This window comes from Anticarsia gemmatalis, chromosome 7, assembly GCF_050436995.1.
Source record: "Anticarsia gemmatalis isolate Benzon Research Colony breed Stoneville strain chromosome 7, ilAntGemm2 primary, whole genome shotgun sequence".
NCBI classification, from domain to species: domain Eukaryota; kingdom Metazoa; phylum Arthropoda; class Insecta; order Lepidoptera; family Erebidae; genus Anticarsia; species Anticarsia gemmatalis.
The window spans coordinates 9680448-9699845 of record NC_134751.1 but is presented as its reverse complement, the minus strand read 5'-3'; the positions used below and the strand labels follow the sequence as shown (position 1 = coordinate 9699845).

Below are 19398 nucleotides of genomic sequence, written 5' to 3'. Positions count from 1 at the left end.
CTAAATGTATGATTGCATTTAATTATCGTTGCATAATTTTCACCAGGCAGCAAAAAATTATCTTTTCTCAATATAATTGATATTTTATCAGTATGCGGAATAAATTCCACTAATTGCCATCAATTATTCGCACATGAACATTTACCATATAAAAACGGAAGAGTGAAAATGTAAATTTCCCAAAAAAAATCGAGCAAAATTTTCAACAATGAAAATGGCAACGGTATCGAACGCCTGAATGGTTTCCCTGAGGATTTTTAATATCTACCTGCAATCTCCGGACCGATTACCCGCCAATAGAATTATTCTTTCTCTTGCAAAATAAAAGTGACTCCCTTCATTTCCATGGAAAGCGATCTGAGTCGGTCCCGTTTATTGAATTCAAATCACATCGGCCGAGGACAAAGAACCTTGCAACATTGCTGATTTTATAATAATAATAGTTTTTCTGCTTCAACGCGCTTCAATTGGTTGCTTTTGTTGTTATTAGATGAGTTTTCTTTTAATTTCATAAAAAAAAACTATTATAGCATTTGATTAAAATACTGAATAGTTCAAATATAATCTTAAATTATCTTTATTTATACTGTATACAGTATTACTCGCCTGATTGTAGATTTATTTATAAAGGTATGTTTATCAGTTGTCTGGCTACCTTAGTACAGAGTCCGCTTAGTTTAGAAGTATGAGTTGTTATTATTCAATTATTTATATTACCAATTTTATGAAAATATTAACCACCGTTCATAATTCACATTTTGATGACGGAAAACAGTAACAAAATGGGTTTAAAAATGTGTTCAAAGGAACGGCTGTAATTCTCAAGATATAGTATCTCGATTAGTAAAAGGTATGCCTCTGTTACAGAATTGGTCAAGTGGTTACGATAAATGTAAGACGATTAACGATCGATTGTCGACTGAAGATTCAGTGCTCCTTCGCCAAGACGTATTGGACAGAAAGTAGATTGATGACGTCACTTCAATTGAAATTATTGATCTACAACTTGCATTGGACGGTCGAAGATGTTGCTAAGGTTAATTGGAATTTCGTTTCACGCACACGAAATATATTTTAGAATGCAATTTAATAGCGACAAAAAGGATTTGAGAAAATTCCGTCGTAATTGAAAAACCTAAGTATCCATTTGCAAGTAAGTATGTAAAAATTTGTAGGCATGGGACAAAAATAATAACATAAAAAAACTCGATGAACCTCTTTAATAAAAGTTGTGTCGAAAAATAAATCCGTACCCGCTATGTCAGGATGGATCACGCATAATATTCGTGGAATTGACTAGTAAAAATAACATTATATTTCTTAGGAGTATTGCTAAGTTTAGAAACGTATTAAAATCTGTTATAGCCATTATTATGCATCGAAAAAAGGGTTGCATAAAAGCGAAAAAGTGTTAAGTATTAGATAATATTAATCCCCATGTAAGAGTGCAATGTAAGCACAATTAAAAATACAAACACTGAGACAAATAGACGTTTTTATTTATCAAATATAAATGAAAATCTATTCTTAGTACAGCGGTCCCGTATCACAGAACCTCAACAATGCAAGTAGTAGAGTCAAACTGACAACTGAAATTCTGCATCGCTGTGAGATTTGGACGCTAATAAACCAGTTAACGTATCCAATTACCGTCCAAGTTATATGCTGGCCGGTCGCCGGACGAGTTAGGAACTTACACCGTACGATACGGTAGTTACAGTTTAGAACTAAACCCGGGTAGGTATATAGCTTCATTTTGAAATCCATACTAAGATTATGAATTCGAAAGTCGGTCTGTTACGCTTTAACTGCTATTATAAGAATAAAAATAAAGACCTGGGAACAAACATTGGGGCTTAATTTTTTTTGACATGAACGCAAACCAAGTATCTTACAACATCATTTTCTTTCTTGATGTTAGAACTCAAAGAGTATACTGTGCTCGTAATATCTGAGATTGTACTAGAATAATAAACAGATCTAAAGCTATGATATAAGAAATATTGATTGACATAAAACAGCAAACGGGACTATCCAGTTATTGTTAAATAACTGCGATAGTTAATTTTAAACAATTATAACAAATAATTACTTGGTAAGTCATTGCGAAGATATGGTTTTGTTACCTACAAAAAGTACTACTGCGTTACCTATTTATGCACGAGAATCTACAATGCATAAAGCACTTCTATAACATCGAAATAAGCGTTCTTTATAATTTTTAAATTACACTTATAAAAAATATTCGCGTATTAAAACAATTTTAACGCACTTTTAACTGTAAATTAAAACGAGATATTTTCAGTCGTGAAAATAATTTAATTGTACATAATTTGATATGCCTTATTTTCAACTAATTAACGAGAAATATATTTTTAATTAATGGAGCTTTTTAATTTATTTTAGTATTTTTTGTTCCAAAATGGATAAAGCTTAATATCACATGGTAGGTACAGTAACAAAGTTTCAATCTAGTACAAAACGTTCAATGGGTTTTTTACAATAAAGGTCTCTTGAAACCTCATGATTCTTCTCTGCTTCTCTCTTTTCTTTGTTTTTCTTTGGCTCTTATTTTTATTGCGTCTATAATTCAGCGTCACGAATGCCAGTTGAGCATTATATGAAATAATTTTACAACACTAAAGTCACTAGCCTTATGTAAGGTAAAAGAAGAAAAAAAAATCAACAACTGTACTTACTTTAGAACACTTTACAGTTTTTAAAATATTTTTATTTTCTAGAAACAAACAATTCTCAATTCAAATGAAATCATAATTTATTTGGTCTGAAAAAAAACTATAATCGTAAATTCCAAGTAGCTTGTTTCACAAACAATATTTATACAAGAAACTAACGAATAAAGTTTACTTAAACATAAAACAGCAAAGACTGCTTTTGACAAATCGAGCAATCATAATGTAAAAACTGAAATTGCTTTTACTTTCAGAATAACATTCTACAAAATTCAGTCACACACAGAAATAATTTATTCTAAAGCAAAACATCAAAACGAAAAACGTCAAAAGTCAAACTTTAGCAAAACTCACAACAACTTGAAACCCCAAAATTGATTCAAAATCAAACCGACTTAATCCGTCAATGAAGGCCAACAAATCCTTAACAGCTAATTCTGGGGCGAGTGTTAAAGCTAGTTTCGTTGAAACAATTACCGTGGGACGTTGTCGGGACAAGTTAGCGCTTTGATTAAACTGAGACCACAACTCGCACCTCGTCTGTACTTTGTAACTGACAGCGTGGAACAATGTTACTGCTTGTTATGAAAAATTGTTTGTATAAAAATGTTTTACAGATAATTTTGTGGAGGAAACGCGATGAGGGGAAATATAATTATGTTGTTGCAAAGTTTTAGTAAGGGTGCTTGCAGTAAGTTATTCAATTGTGAAAAGAAGGTTGGTTATAAAAGAAGTGTGAAAGCAAAAGCTTTCTATAGAAACAATGCAACGTGGAACTAAGTATAAAGAGTCTTTTGTATCTCTCTTTTTCCTCTCTTAGTACCGATACAATTTTAATTACTGCTTTACAAGCTAGCTAGTTTAAGCACATAGAATCACAGAAATCGAAGAAAGAATAAAGTTTTGCTATTATTAATGACATTTGTCTGTATTTACATTAAGACAAAATTATACGTAGGTATAAAAAATATAATCTGCGCTTTAAAGGCTATATGCCAACAAACTAATATTTGAGTAAGTAAATATAATACGGAATCAGATCGCAGGTGGATTTTGTCGGAGCAATGGCCAATTTCTATCACTTTGCCCAAATTGTCCCTTCCTTCTCTTTGTCATCTACAGGATGTGATGGATTGTTGAATTTCAAACAATGTTATACTAGCTAGGTTTGTTTTGACATAAAAGCAAAATATCATTTTTAAGACGCATCTGGAAATTGCTTATTGCTTAGAATTTTCTCAATAAGAAGTTGTTGGAAGAAAAACCAATTAAATATAACTAATTAATTAACTTTCAACGAAAGCCTTCTCACAGTACAGATACTTCTTTCAAGAGCGCCAATGTCGTTAACGTAGTGACGTAAGTGATCTACTTATTAAAAAAATATCTGAAAACTAAAATCAAAATAATTTTAATACAATTTACTTTTCCATTTTCGATATCGTCCATAAAAACATTCAGTTCAAAACCCTCAAATTCAACAGTTGTAAATTGTTAAATTCACGAGCACACTCAAAATGTAGCTGCGAATTTCGACAGGCCACTATAAATCCGGACCAAGGTACAACTTCCAGATTCAAGGTCTCTTAATTAAAGGTCCTGACCCCTGACTACGTTCAGCTTTAATCTTCATAGTAGTGCTAATAAACCCGCATAGTTAGAAACGTTTCGGAGTGTAAGGAAATTTAGGTTATACAACTAGACTGACCGGACGGCGGACTGTAATGGGCGATAAAAATTCTATTACCGAAGGCATAGTTGGTAGTGATGTGAATTGTTTGAGATGGTGTGTGCCGAAATTTAGGAAGCGTGAAATGTAATGATAAGGGCGTGAATGGTTAAGGATCATTTGGTTTCGAATACCGAATTACAAGTTACGTTTATTAGTTAGAATAAGATTTTTTTAATAATATTCAAGCCGATTTCTCCATTATTAAAGGAAGATAGTAGAAAGTGTAAATAGTATGCATATATAAACTTTCTTTGTTACTAAAGTAAATGGTGTCGCGATGAATTCAACTAAACAGGTAAAGTGCACAATTCATATTGTCACAAACATTTAACCGACCTGACCCGTCTTGAATGTGGTCGAAGAAATTTTCCTCAAAGTACGTGAAATGTCGAGGAAAATTTTCCTCAAGGCTTTTAAAACGACGTTTGTTGCTAGACAATGCATGTACACTACAATAACAGCACAGGTATTTCTATTACAATGGTTTGCTTTTACTTTGATAAGAAAATTGTAGCAGCTTTTAGTGGTCTGATTTTCAAAATATTGTGCTAGTTTATGTCAATCAGAATGTTCTCAGGATTTATTTTGGGAAAATGTTATTTATAAGCCACCTTACAGTGTTTCTGCGTAAAATATTTTTTCCCTAATCGTAGCTTGAAGTTAATTATAATTACGTAATCGTAAACGAGAAAGTCTTTATAAATAGGTTGTTGCACAATTTCGTATTTGAATAGAGCAAAAGGCTTGCATATCAACGACTTTGACAATCGTAGAAAGTCAACGTTATAACCACAAAAACTTTCCACCGTCAAACATTACGGTCGGAGCGTACTTCCCAATGTTTAGTTTTCTTTAGCTGCCGTTCTTAGCAAACTCGTTTCAAAAGTTTCTCTTGAATCCCACTGTTGGCAATTTTACACATTTCACAGAGGCTCAATACGGTCCAATAAAGGCGGAAAAGAGTACAGCCCGTTCAGGTGTGGCTTTAGTGTGCAAGGTTTTATTTTAAATACAGTTTAGTTCTGTTTAGGGAAATTTTATTCATATAAAAAGACAGTTGGACTTCAAAATGCTAATAACAATATTATCGCAGACAGAAATAGTAAAAACTTCATGTCATTTTTCCGGTCCGGAACAGAAACCGGTACATTTGGTGCATTATTATTTTAATGTATGATGATGCGAACACGATTTAGTTTTGCCTTGACAACTTCACTTTTTGTTAGGTATTTTAAGAATACGAAACATGATAGTTGCGGAAATGGCTGACATTATATGTAAACATCGCAGTTTAGCATTTTTATTCTTATTTTGTTACTGATAGGCATTCAAATGATCTTCCGTTGACGCCAAAATGTCGTATCGGCGTAGAGCTCTCTCAAGTCTTCCGGGTATTTGCGATCGCACAGTGATGTTATCAATTTCTAATTTGACGCCGCTATTCGTTCCCCTGGAGTAATAAATCTGTAACCTCTTACTACGCTCCGGGGAAGCGCAACTATCTTGAGTAAAAAAGTGTTAAAACTATGTTCCACATATTGCTCTACTAGTTCGGCCTTTAACAAAATGAAAAGTAACAAAAGGTTATAGATTTTTAACAAAAATAACAATTAAAACAAACTAAAACGTGAATGCACACGTCGAGTAAAAATATTATATACTGTAATACGAAATTTATAAGTATACCTACCAATTTCGAAATATTGTTTTAAAACTATTTACTACAACTGCAATAGTGCGGTCATAATAAAAGTAGATTTTGTACAGAAATTTCCACTCAGAATATTAAGTATGCAAATGCTAACGAAATTAAAGAGCACTGCATCTGGCACAGTATTCGAAAAAATGAATTGCGTTTAGTTCACCGATTGTGTTGTCGATGATAAAGAAAATATTTTTAGCGCTTGCATCTATCAAGTTTTAAGTTTATTCTTATGTGTGTGAATAAACTAAATCAAGTTTTCCTGTTGTGAGTGACACTTAATCTACTCAACATCCATACTAATATTATAAATGCGAAAGTAACTCTGTCTGTCTGTCTGTCTGTCTGTCTGCTACTCAATCACGCCTAAACTACTGAACCAATTTGCATGAAATTTGGTATGGAGATAGTTTGATACCCGAGAAAGGACATAGGCTACTTTTTACGCCGGGAAAATGACGGATTTCCCGGGAAAATTAAGGTGTCGCCACAAAAGTCGCGAATTATCAATATTATAATGACAATGAATTAACAAAATTCCGTTGTCATGGCAACAGTTTTAATGGCGGATATGCCTTAGCGCGACTTCGAAAATTATTTATATCTCTTAATATAAATTAGGAGATATAAATAATTTTAAGAGTATTTTTCGTGAAAAAAAGCATATTTTATATCATCACGCTACGACCAATAGGAGCAGAGTAACAGTAAAAACACGTTACAAAAACGTGGAAAATTCTGACCCATTCTCTCTTATGTGACGCAAGCGAAGTTGCGCGGGTCAGCTAGTATTATTATATCTTATATCCAAATACTTACCGCCTTATCTCTGGTCTACTTTCCACGAATTGCGCTACTGTAAATAAGACCGATCCGTATCGATAGTAAATACTATTGACAACTTTTTAGTTATCGAGATACTTAAGCACAAAAATCTGACTAGCCCCTCTTGTAGGCGTCGAAGGAACTATTTTCAGTACGTTTTAAATGTTGAACTCTCGATACCAGATAGTACCGACTACAGAGAATCCAACATGTACAACCACATAAGTCTCACATTTCAATTTTAAACTCTCAGTGTGAACAAAACGTAGATTCAAATATATTTTACTAAATGTCCCTGTCAGCATGTTCCCTACCTTACCCGAGACGGAATGCTTCAACCGCCGAAACACCGGAACTTTGTGCTAAAGGTGACATATGCACCTTAACAGCACTGAAACTTATTGTGGTTTCCATTTACTGATTGAAAAGTAGAACTCTTATTTTATCTGGGACTTCATTTCTGATATGAATTTTTGGGTTTGACACAGATGGTATTTGAGTTCTATCTATCTGTATCAGTTTGTTTGTGTTTTTTGTGAATGTAGCCTGAGAAATCTCTGAACCGTGAATTATGAATACGTACTATACGTAAACAAATCATTTACTACACTTTTTTGCTGTACGACTGTAGATACTGAAGCTAGCATGATACCTCATTTTAATGTCTCTTATGCGTTCAAAATGTCAACATATTAAGACATTAAATGGTTAAAAAAAATTTTTCTTCAAAAGCTTATTTTAAAAATCCTTGTACAATATACTCTTAAATGGAAAGAATCTCAAGAAGTTGTGTTAATTATTTTATTTAAAAAGCGATATTCTTTTCAACTCGGAAAAATCTTAAGATGCTTGCGGACTAAGCATCTAATAGACCAAAACTGCAATTGGTACTCTCATACCGCACATTTCAGTCATTTTCATTTAGTTTCTCAATCACCGCGTTGGTCCAACTCGGAACAATGTCGTCTGGTTATTTCCGCCCGTACTGTTGAGTCCCGTTTGCTCTTTACTTTGGAACCTTTGTTTTACTTGGTTCATTGTATTTGTTTTCTTGGTCTCCATTAGTATTGAGCAAGGTTTTGTCGGTATCGGGCTTCTTGCTGGCTATTTTTTGCCTTGTTTACTCCTAACGTACAAAACAACTCGCTGTAGGGTGCAATGGGACTGAGGTTTTTATCACAATAACACCATACTTGAAGCAACGTATTTATTGATTAGTGAGCTAGTTGCCAAAGATGCTTTATCATTTTCTATATTATTATATTTACTACAAAGTTCAATACAATTTCAATAAAAAAAAAAAACTTGAAAGTAAGGATAATAAAGCTTCTACGTATTCACTGAATATGCACAAACAGAATGGTTTATCGTTCCATGATCGCTCCTTTCAAAGCGGAGTAATAAAATCACGCACACATCTGCAAATCGCAAATGCGTTCAGATGAATGCGCCGCCTTGCATTAAATATGCGTGAGACTTGAACTACTAAGGTACTTACATTCAAACTTGTACAAGAATTCCTTTGCATTATACTTTGTTTTACGATTCGACGGTTAGATTTTGCGATCGAAACTTTCAGGAGCTATTTTATTTTGTATTTGGCCTTTCAATATTACAAACACAATATTACCTAACTTGCAAAAGTCTAATTTATTACAGAAATTAATTTGTTTCTGTATTAACTTTGCTTAAACATCAGTTTGTTCTCCAAAATATCGACTTGACAGAATTTAATACAAGCTATATTTATTCGAGATTTATTTGCGTTGTTGAGAAAATGCTGACTGGCGGCTTTAGACTTTCAATGTTTTAATAGAAAACAAACATTATTGGCTTATACCACTTTTGATTTAATATAGGTTAGTTAAACCAACTGAATGTACTTTGTTTCTATCAAATAATTTATCAGTTAGTGACCAGTTTGGCACTTATAAAAAATAAAACATTAACATTTAGACAAAAAGTTTCTTAAATGTTGTCTAAAATAAACAAATTAAATACATTAAAAAGAATTATCAGCGTATAATAATATTATTACTTAAACCTCCATCCTCCATTTATGGAAAATTTATTTAAACTACACGTACACTAAATTGATTCTAAAGTGTTACGGGCTAGGAGATAAATAGAGCAGTGTTTCAACAATCAATTAACAAGTCGTTAAAACAAACCATTTGAAGTCGGTAGCAGCACATACATTTTGTAAAAGACTCGGGAAAAAAGCTCGGACAATTGAGATGAAACCTGTTCGGGTTAGCACAACATAATAATACTGTGCGAACCACAATAACACACTTTATAGTCTTTTGTTGTTATAAAAACAGTAGTTATGAAAAAAAAGTCAATATTACAGCACTTATATCAAAAATGTTGTTAAGCTAAAAACTACCACAAGACAATATAAAAAGATCCTTTATTGACAATTACAGCAACTGACATATTATGTATACTGAATGTAACATTGGACCAACTGTTACACATCTCAGCAACATAAGCGGACATATTTTTCAAAGAAATATTAAATCTTAATCGGCCATTTAGGGCAGTAGTAGACCAAATTACCAAATTCTATCCACCACTTGACAGTACATCTAGCAACCCGATCACCGACCATAGTCATCAATCTGAGTGATAAGTGGCCGACCAAAACGATCTCACGTCTCGCCTCCATTTGCGGGAAGCTTTTAAGGGTTGATCACAACTGTAATCACTTCCTATGTATTCATGAGGGGAACGTATGAAGTAGGATTGCGTGCGAGCTGAGTAATTAAGTGCGTATGAAGGGTTCGTGGTAATAGAGGATATTGGTGTTCATGTATTCATTTTGTGTACTGGTTTTGAGGCTTGCTGCTAATTTGAACGTGTAAGGTTTGGTGATGAAACCGAAGTTAGAAAGTGAAATTTATTCGAAATAAAAAAAAATATTTGGCCACTAAGATATTATATATGTTTTGTTCGATCCAAAGTGTATTCACGTACTAATGAAATCACAAGTCATTTTACTTGTGACAAATAAAACTCATTTACTCAATATAAATCAAAAGAGTTTATTCATAACTTTTAATACGTTTTATACCTAAGTACTTTACCTGTATGTATTTATATATAAGAATAGAAGCAACTTATGTCACATAATAGTTTCAGAAGGTGTCCAGCGTCAGCACCTCCAAGCGTTCATATCATCAAAACTGAAGGCTTTGGCCGGTGACAAAAGGACGTTGAAGGCGTTGAAGCAATGTCTGCTTCACGAAAATGTAGATACGCATCAGCAATTAACACTTGAGCCTGTCATTTCGCTTAGTCCTTTGAGGCACCGCCAGACTTCTTACTTGATGCAACAGTTTCGATGAAAGAACCCGGTTATTTTGGTAATAACCCCCGGGAATTGAAGTATTCAGACGTCAGTACCGATACCAAAGCCTGTTTTGCTGGTGCAAATTTTGGCCAGGCTTGTGACCTGAATATCTAAATTGCAGCTTGGCAAGGAAGTTTTAAGTGCTTGACTTAGTCGGATTTTACTGCAGCCAGGAGAATTAAGAGGTTCGGATGCTAGTTAGCTTAGTGGAACTTTGTTCGACTTTTATTTTTGTTGAGTGCGAGGATTTTAAAGGTTTTGTCGTAATTATTTTCTGTAATCTTAATAGTATTCTGAGAGACTGCAATGCGGTCTGCAATTCAATTCTTCCATAAACATAAATAAATTTAATGTTTGTATGTAATTTTGTTGTTATTTTAGCTATATTTAATTTTCTACTCTATCGGGGCTGTGAAACAAGTTTCTAAATATGGACGTTACGAAGCCACCGCCAGTTCAATAGCTCTTTTCATGTGCTAAACTAACATTTTCTAGATAAATCTCTCCGATCTAGTTCAAATACTATCTTTACACATGAATGGAAGTAAAACGGAGTTTACAGGAGGGTGAATGAAGCAATTTTGGATGGCAGCCAGTGGACGAGTTTTATATTGATGTACAATAGCATTTGCATTGAAAGAACTCGTGAACTATGATTTTGAACTGTATGTATTGTTCAATAGTTTTTATAAGCCCGTAGAGTATTTCCGTGTAATACGTATTTTAATATACCTCTATACTGTATATTAAAATGTATTCTGAGGCGCGGTCGGTAGTGTTGGTCTCAGGTTTAAATCTGAGTTGGGGCAAAGTAAATTTTCCTTAGTTCTTCTGTTAAGTGTGGACCTGTGTTTTTTGCATCGTCTAGACACTATAAGTAAAGTCCTGCACTGTTGACAGATTTCAAACAAAATTGGTGTCTGTAGCCGGATATCGGCTAGGAGGACATTATTAGGTATAGAGTTATAACATAGATTAATTACTGTGATAGAAAACACGTGTCCAATAGAATTGATAATAATTTCATATCTTTTAATTTATTTTAATTAAAAGATTGACAGAAAATGTTATCTTAAATTAAATGAAACCGGTGATAAAAATTTCAGTGAGTTACTTTATCGCATATTAGTCATTTGAAATTATCAAATAAATGCAATAAAGGTACGTATAAGGTGACTAAAAAGCAATTATGCTTGTTTATCATAACATTAAGAGAGTTATTTATAAAATAAAGTTATATACCTATGTTTTTATACATAATTGTTGATGTAGATAAGAAACAAACATGATATGCATGAGCATTCTTTCACGAGTTGTGATAGTGACAATCCGATAAATGTTCATTGATAAATTTACGTGACATTGCAAATAAAAATTGCAGAATATCAATCTACCGAAAACAAGGTAACAATTTAAAATAGGCTCCAGTTTATTGCATCAAAATTTGAAGTTACTATTTTCACATTGTATCAGAATACTGCTGATCACGAGGTCTGGTTCGATTCCTGGGTTGAGCAAAGTGCTAGGTATTTACCTAGGAGAGCTCAGAGTTTGGTAACGAGCCCGGTATATGGCAATCCGGATAGCCCGGAGTTTGGCAACGTGTCTGATATATGGCAATCGGCTTGCCATTATTAGGTACTTGAGATTAACGTGGGTGTATTTAATGTAGCTCTGCTTATATCACAGGGTACATTAAGCGTGATATTATTTATGTATGTAGAAACTAAATTATCATAAGTATTGATATTATTCTAGTACTTTTGGCATGAACCTTTCGAATGTTCTTTATGTATCTTATCTAAATAATGAGCGGAAGTTGGATCACGCGTTGTCAGATTACACATCGATTTATAATGCGATTAGGTTGTTTTCATTTCGTGAGTGTCATAGCACAATGAAATAAAAATTACTTATCGTCGAGGATAGTGCAAATCCGTGTAAATTCACTAGCATTGGAGAGTACCGCGTATTCGGCATAATTTTACACGTAAAAGTAAAACCTCCTAATATCGTTACTTTAAGGTTTAAAAATGTATACGTTTTAAGTATTTTCACCATAAACTATGCATTACTCTTGCTCCGTTAAAATATTTGCGCGATTGTTTTGATAATATTTGTAATTAAGGTAATATTTATTTATTCAAAATATATGCATAATCATCATGAACGTTAATTTTCAACTAATATCTACAATTCTACATAAATAATATATAAAATAAATCTTTTTTTCCATAGGAGTAGGCATAGACCAAAGAACCCCACTTAGTAAGATCCTTAATTTTTACACATGATAAAAAAAATGTGATGATTTCACTGAGTGATTGAGAAGTGTTGTGTGTGTTTTAATTTTTTTCAGTATTGGTAAGTGTTATCTGTGACCTACCGAAGTTCATGTAGAATTATGGCGTGTGTCGCCATTACTTTATGAAGAGTTAATTATTTCGTATGGTTTTATTTCTAAATATACTAAATATTGATATATAATGAAACCTCAACATCACAGTTATATTCTTTGAGATATATAGGTTAAAACACAATTGTGCTCAAAAACGTGCTATGCCTGCGTTAAGCATAGCGACATCAAAGTCAAATATAAACAAACAAAACACTTCACTTCACAAACAATCAAGCACTCATACTAATCATAAATGACATAACAATTGACGCTTTACAATAACAACTTGAGGTACAATCGATGTTTATGTGAAATGCAGCCGAGCGGGCATTTTTTTGTGCGTCAGTAAAAAATCGACAGTGAAGTCAAATTTCGGGTTGGACAAGCCAGCGGATGGAAACTGTCTTTGCTTCATTCAAATCCAAATATTTTGTCATATAGGGCCGCCGGTTACAAGTCTTACTGCATCTGACCTTTTTGCTAGAAATCACCGATATGATCTTTGTAATTATATCATTGTTTGAAAGTAGATGTGGTGACAAGGATTGAGTTTGATTATAGTTTGTTCAAATGGTTTGGTCATTAAGAGAGAATTAATAAATTAATAAGAATTTACTGTGCGGACGTCAATGAAAACGCCGAGAGAAAAAGCTTTAAAAAGACATACAAATATCATGTCAATTAATATCTTTCACATGTTATCGGTATGCTAGCAACTAGATAACATATTAAAGCAAGCTTTTCCATCAGAAAGAATGTTAGCTATATAGCTTTATACTTACGTAAATTAAAGATTTAGAATGAGTTAATAATAAAAGAAAAGTTGGATTGAATCATTTATTCATTTAGATCAAATCTTGACACAAATGATAATTTTTACAAATATTGAAAATTTAAACGATATGATATGGGATACGAAAAATAGATGTTGGCTGACTGAGACTTACTCAATATGCTCACAAAATTTAATGAGAATCGATAAAGTCGTTTCGGAGGAGTACGGTAACTAACATTGTGACATGGAAATTTTAAATATAAGATAATACCTATATTTAAACAAAGAACATTCATATGTTCCTTGTTTAAATGCCTGCTAGCCGTAAAAGACTAAAACTTTAAGGTTTATTTCTTTCATTTTTCTATCATTGACTGTCCATCAAAGAAGCAAAGGCAAATAAAAAAGGTGATCGTACTTAATTCTATGTACAAAAAACTAGAAATGATTTGAAATGTGTATCGCTCTAGTTAAACATTGTAAGTTGTGTCCTACGAAGAAGCAAATAAGGAAAAAGATACAAAATAAATTATTAGCATGGACCAAGCTGCAGGGGCTTCATGGGCCCGCACCCCCTTGATAAGATAAGATTACATATACCACCTGTTACGAAACTTCAATGATAACACACAAATCAATATTGAAAACGCTTTTGAAAGGCATACAGGTTCACAGTATCGTAGAATGCGTTCAAGTATATAAAATATCGTGATTATCAAAACAGTGACAATGATAAGGATTTTGTTATGTGTTGCGCTTTTCTGTCTTTGTAGCATCAAATTAGGCAAATCATGTGAGTATGGAAACATTTTAATTGTGCATACCGAAACTTAGCAACTGTTATAATTGAGTTTACTAAGGTACTTAATACGTTCGAATTGTTTTGAGTTTTGTAAACTAATAGGGTTGCCAATATCGCAAAGAAAGCATTAATTTGCTGTTTAACTCAATGCACATTTTCTTTAATCCCTGGATAAACACAGTTTTGTACACTTGGCATTTTTTTCTGAGGAGTTAAATAGTATCACATACGAATATCTAAGAATTTATTAACATGCAAATTATGCTTGTTTCTTTATATCGGGACTATGGCATTCCGGACATTTATCATTACATATTATTTAAAACCTATATCGTCCCACCACGGGGCGAAGGCTTCCCCAATAGCTTTCCACTGTAGCTCGTCTTCGGCAATCTATATCCATTCTAGGTTGTAGGTGTCGTCCTTCGATCTTTCATGGAACTTACTTTTCCCAGTGCGTCTCTCTTCTCATCATGTCTGTCATCCATTTGGCATACTTAAAATATTCACAGTTTTATTGATAATGTTTTAAGCTGTGAGTGTCTCTACAATACGATGCAATATTTTTAGTATATTATTTCCTGCTAGACCTTTAACGACGAATGTTTATTTTAAAATAATGTTCTACGACGATGAAACTAATCGTTTCGATAACGTTATCAAAAGAGGATGCGATGATTATGAAGCACTTCGATACGCATCTTTAAATTATAAATAACACAAATGCAGATAAGAACCTAATAATGATTTTATTGCAAGAAAACTGTTAATAGTCAATCATATTAAGAGGTAGTAAAAACATGATAAATTTATGAGTGATTAAATTGATAAACAAAGGCTTATTGAATGATTCAATACAAGTAATTTATAGCAGTAAACACAGTAAATTGAGCGCCGTAGATAAAAAACTGACTGTATCAGACTCTGATCAATAATATCTTTTATGACTTTGTAATCATTTTCCAGACGCTATACACAATACATTATTTATGTATAATTAGCTTTTGCCCGCGACTTCGTTCGCGTGGTTTGTGCCTTGGGACAGAATTTTTATACAAACTTTCATCCCCTATTTTATCCCGTTGGGGGTACCGATCTATCCAGTGGTTTAGGCTGTACGTCGGTAAATCAGTGTTATTATCCCAATTTTGATATAATGACATAATATATGTACTTGTTTTACAAAGTCAGCTGCAAAAATAGTCCTACTGTATATACTCACCAAGAGTTCGCCACAATAATGCAAAACACAAATTTTTACACCAACGCTTATTTATAAAAACCCTAGTTGTAGCAAAATCTCTAATTGATTATACTATAATCAAATTTATTGCCGATTTCAGCCAAAATATGCGCGTCGCCAAAAGCACCGTTAACGATATGTCAAATTATATTCAAAGGTGAGAGCATCTCGTCTTGTGGGGAAGAAAATTCTGAGTAAGTATTGTGAAACGTATTCGTAATTCTAAAGAAAAGGTTAAATATAACTTTACATACAATACAGTACTACAATTATAATTCTGATATTTGTATTTATGTTGGCAAATATAAAACAAATATAATTTGACAAAACTTTCTGAACGTTCCAGCAGTGTAATTGAAGAGCTCTTTGGAAATAGCTTCCCACCTTACGACAACGATGCCATACTGTCTACTATCGGTGCTAATTCTGTGAGTTCAATCTACTTTTGTATACTAATGGTGCGGTAGAACTACATATTTATACTAATGTGCTATCTTATAAATAACTAGCGGACCCGATAGACGTTGTCCTGTCTACACGTTACTAATAAATTAAAAAATAATTAAAAAAACATTGTCCAGCGGACAAAATTGTGAATCTAAACCATTCTCAGATCCTCTTGAACACAAACAAAAAATTTCATCAAAATCGGTCCAGTCGTTTAAGAGCAGTTCAGTGACATACACACTTACAGAAGAATTATATATATGTAAAGATTTTCAAGAACTGTTATTTTACCAGTAGCTCAATTCTGTACTACTATCAACTACCGGCTGGCCATCAAGAATTTTTACATGAAAATCTATTAACCTCTCGAGCGCCCCACGTCAAAATTCAAATATACCGTTAAGCGTCCAGGCCAAAAATGGCGCGCGAAATTGAATTGGCGGTTGGCGTTTAAGCGCCGATTCCGTCATATTTTGATACTAACACCCTAGTCATACCTTATATATTTGAAATCTACATAAAATTTGCTATATATTAAAAAAATAAACCACAAATAATATTTGATAGTGGTGGTACAATAGTCGGTTTAATCTGAATATTGTGTGCTTTAGGCATGTGTTTGAAGAAAGTCTAAAAAATATTTTTAGGCATAAAAAATAATATGACGGAAGGTCTTATCGTGTAGTTAATGAATAATGACATTAAAATCCAACTGTAAAATATACTCAAATCTTTAAAATTAGTTAAAAAAAGTATTTACAATATTGGTCATAAAGGAACATGTCGTTGGGTCAGATGTTGTTTAAGGTGCTCTCTGGCCTATATCAACCACTTATTCAAGTGTGTGCATTAGATCGTCGTCTCGTTTCATCAGCTTCAATGTCAAATATGTTTGAAAGGTATAAACATAGTTTTAGCATTTAATTTCTACGTTTTTTTAATGTAAGATCGTTTTGCCGTACCACGGTGGCGGGACGCTTGACGGGGGTAGCACATTCAACCGTGACACGGTGGCCGGGCGCTTGAGAGGTTAAGCACTTTTACCGGCTCCGTAAGAAATATTTTGGCAGTAGGTACATAAAAGTCAAATTCTCGATACTCGACAGTACCGACGGTAGAAAATTGCGCTACTGTTCTTGAACTGCATGCTGGGCTTGGGCGTAAAGCTTAGTCTTTAATTAATCGACTTAAAGTCTTTTCATTATATTATTGTTTATTTTTCTAATTACAGACTTCGGCAGGTATACTCAGTTCATTATACAAGTACACCAATGATCTGGCAATCAAACGTAAGTATATCTTCTAACATTACACTATTGTTATAAATAATTATACGTTACTTATTGACATTACTGTAATAATTTTGATAACAAACTATGAAAATACACTACAAGAACATTACTGTTAACAACAGAAGAATAGTTATATTGGCAACTAAATAATTACTTTAAATTCCTCACGATTACATATTTAGGAAAAACAAAAAAAAACTAATCAACCACAATACGTGTAATTTAAAATTGAAGCTAATTACCACTATATCTCTTCTTTTCCAGCAAATCTGAACGCAGATCTTCGGGCAGAACCAATCCAACCTTTATGCAGCGACCAGTTTTCTGCTTTTCCCGGCGTCGATATTGATATCAGCTGTCTACTGGGATCTTTTGAAGAACCCGAAATACCTGAAATAAAGTACCTTACATCCTAGAATAATAATAATCTATTTTATATAATTTTTTAATGATTTTTAAACCTAGACAGCTTTTGGTAGCAAGCAAAGGATGAATTTATATGCTCATTTCAAAAAACAAAGAAATATGATTCATTTTCGTACATATCCCCGTCTATTTATAGTCAATCTTGATAATCTTTGCACAACATCGATGATTCGTTAATCTACACAATCGCATTAATATAATATTAATTGCTAATGGATGAATGATTAGATGTTTGTTAATCAATAACATCAAAACTGTTTTGATCAAATTTAGTAGGTACACGGATAGATTAAAGTTTTTGCCTAGCTAGAATTTTTGACATAAATAAATATTTGAAACAGATTACATTTTTTATATACAAATAGCCTAGAAAAGTATTAATGCAACCAAAACTTTTGTTCCACACCCGAAGCTATTTTACTTTAAATAACGATTTTAATTTTTGCTGACATCTTTCATTATAATTTGAATTATTTCCTTTGTTTTCAGAAACGATCCTGTGTTCGACGCTTTGAGTATTATTTTCGACACCCTCGACGCCTACTTTGGATATACCTTCGCTAACCACTTAATGAACTTTTTTATTTACACATTTGCCTGTTTAGTTATTTATTTTTGTATTAATGTTTTTGATACAGCTATTGTTAGAGGAATTGCGCGTAGTTATACTTAGTAGTGGCTACGGATATCAACAAAAATTGATTTGTTCAAGCAACCGTTTGAGTGGAAATATACGGCACATTAATGAAAAATACAATGTGGCTTGCACTGATCTGATTTCTAGCAACACGTAGTTCAAATTGGGTAGGACACAGCAGCATGGCAAGAAAACTGGCAGCCAATGATGGGGGCATGCGATACTCTCCGAAGCATATACCTTGCATGGTTGTGAATTGAAAAACGAATCTCTTTGTATAAGTAAACAGCGAGAGCTGCTGCTTCTTAAATCTACAGTTAAGAGTAACTGACCGTGTGTACTGTTAAACAAGTAACTATAGAAATATTAACGCAATCACTGAATAAGAAAGAAATATGTTATTACTGTAAAATAACTTGTTTTGCAAAAGACTATGAAGATAACTAATATTAATATTAGTGATCTTCATAGTCTTCTATTATATGGAATAAAATTTTAATAAAATGTGACTCATTGAATTAATTCATAAGACACATTTTTATTATTTACTGCAAATATGTAAAATATGATTTCATTTTAATTAAATGTACAGAATAACGAAATTAAATAAATTTTATTTTTATTTTTGTTACTTTATTTGTTTCATTATACCTCGTATGTTATGACCCAACACAATCATGCTAGTGACGACATCTACATAACTAGTTATAATGAAATAATGCCTATGTAGTCAGCATAATTGTATCACTCTTTCTAAGAAAACGCTATCGTCAGTACTCAAATCGAATCCATAAACTTCCTATCTGCATGATTAATGCAAGGCTTTAGATTTTATTGTTCTGAAACAGTTTTATTTATCACGGCATCATGTTTTTTGAGAAAAGAGAAACGTAATGTTTCGGTGAAGCTAAATGACTCGAAAACCACTATTAAGTAGCCAGAGTTGTGTATTTAAAATGTACTGCAAAAATAGTTCTTACCGCTCTCGCTAGAGGCGCTGATTCAATTACAGCGCTTCATAACTCTCGTATAAAGTTAAAAAACCATTTTACATTGGGCATAAAAAGTAAG

General features: G+C 32.9%; 1 protein-coding gene across 3 annotated transcripts; it reads left to right on the top strand.

The window, feature by feature from the left end:
- Positions 1–14048: 14048 nt before the first annotated feature.
- LOC142973967 (uncharacterized) lies at positions 14049–18942 on the top strand. 3 transcript variants are annotated; one of them, XM_076116011.1, is made up of 6 exons: positions 14049–14273; positions 15626–15719; positions 15875–15953; positions 17204–17261; positions 17529–17664; positions 18180–18942. In XM_076116011.1, exons 1-6 carry the CDS (start codon positions 14210–14212, stop codon positions 18361–18363), a joined length of 615 nt encoding a protein of 204 aa, XP_075972126.1. In that variant the 5' UTR covers positions 14049–14209; the 3' UTR covers positions 18364–18942. The 3 variants fall into 3 exon arrangements, with proteins under 3 accessions (XP_075972126.1, XP_075972125.1, XP_075972124.1); XM_076116010.1 differs by having other exon boundaries at positions 14050–14273; positions 15872–15953; XM_076116009.1 differs by having other exon boundaries at positions 14050–14273; positions 15866–15953.
- The last annotated feature ends 456 nt before the right edge of the window (positions 18943–19398 follow it).

Coding starts and splice junctions, on each gene's coding strand:
- LOC142973967 (XM_076116009.1), top strand. CDS start 14,210: ATGATAAGGATTTTGTTATGTGTTGCGCTTTTCTGTCTTTGTAGCATC. Junction 15,954..17,203: donor CTACTATCGGTGCTAATTCT/GTGAGTTCAATC, acceptor TTCTAATTACAG/ACTTCGGCAGGTATACTCAG. Junction 17,262..17,528: donor CAATGATCTGGCAATCAAAC/GTAAGTATATCT, acceptor CTTCTTTTCCAG/CAAATCTGAACGCAGATCTT.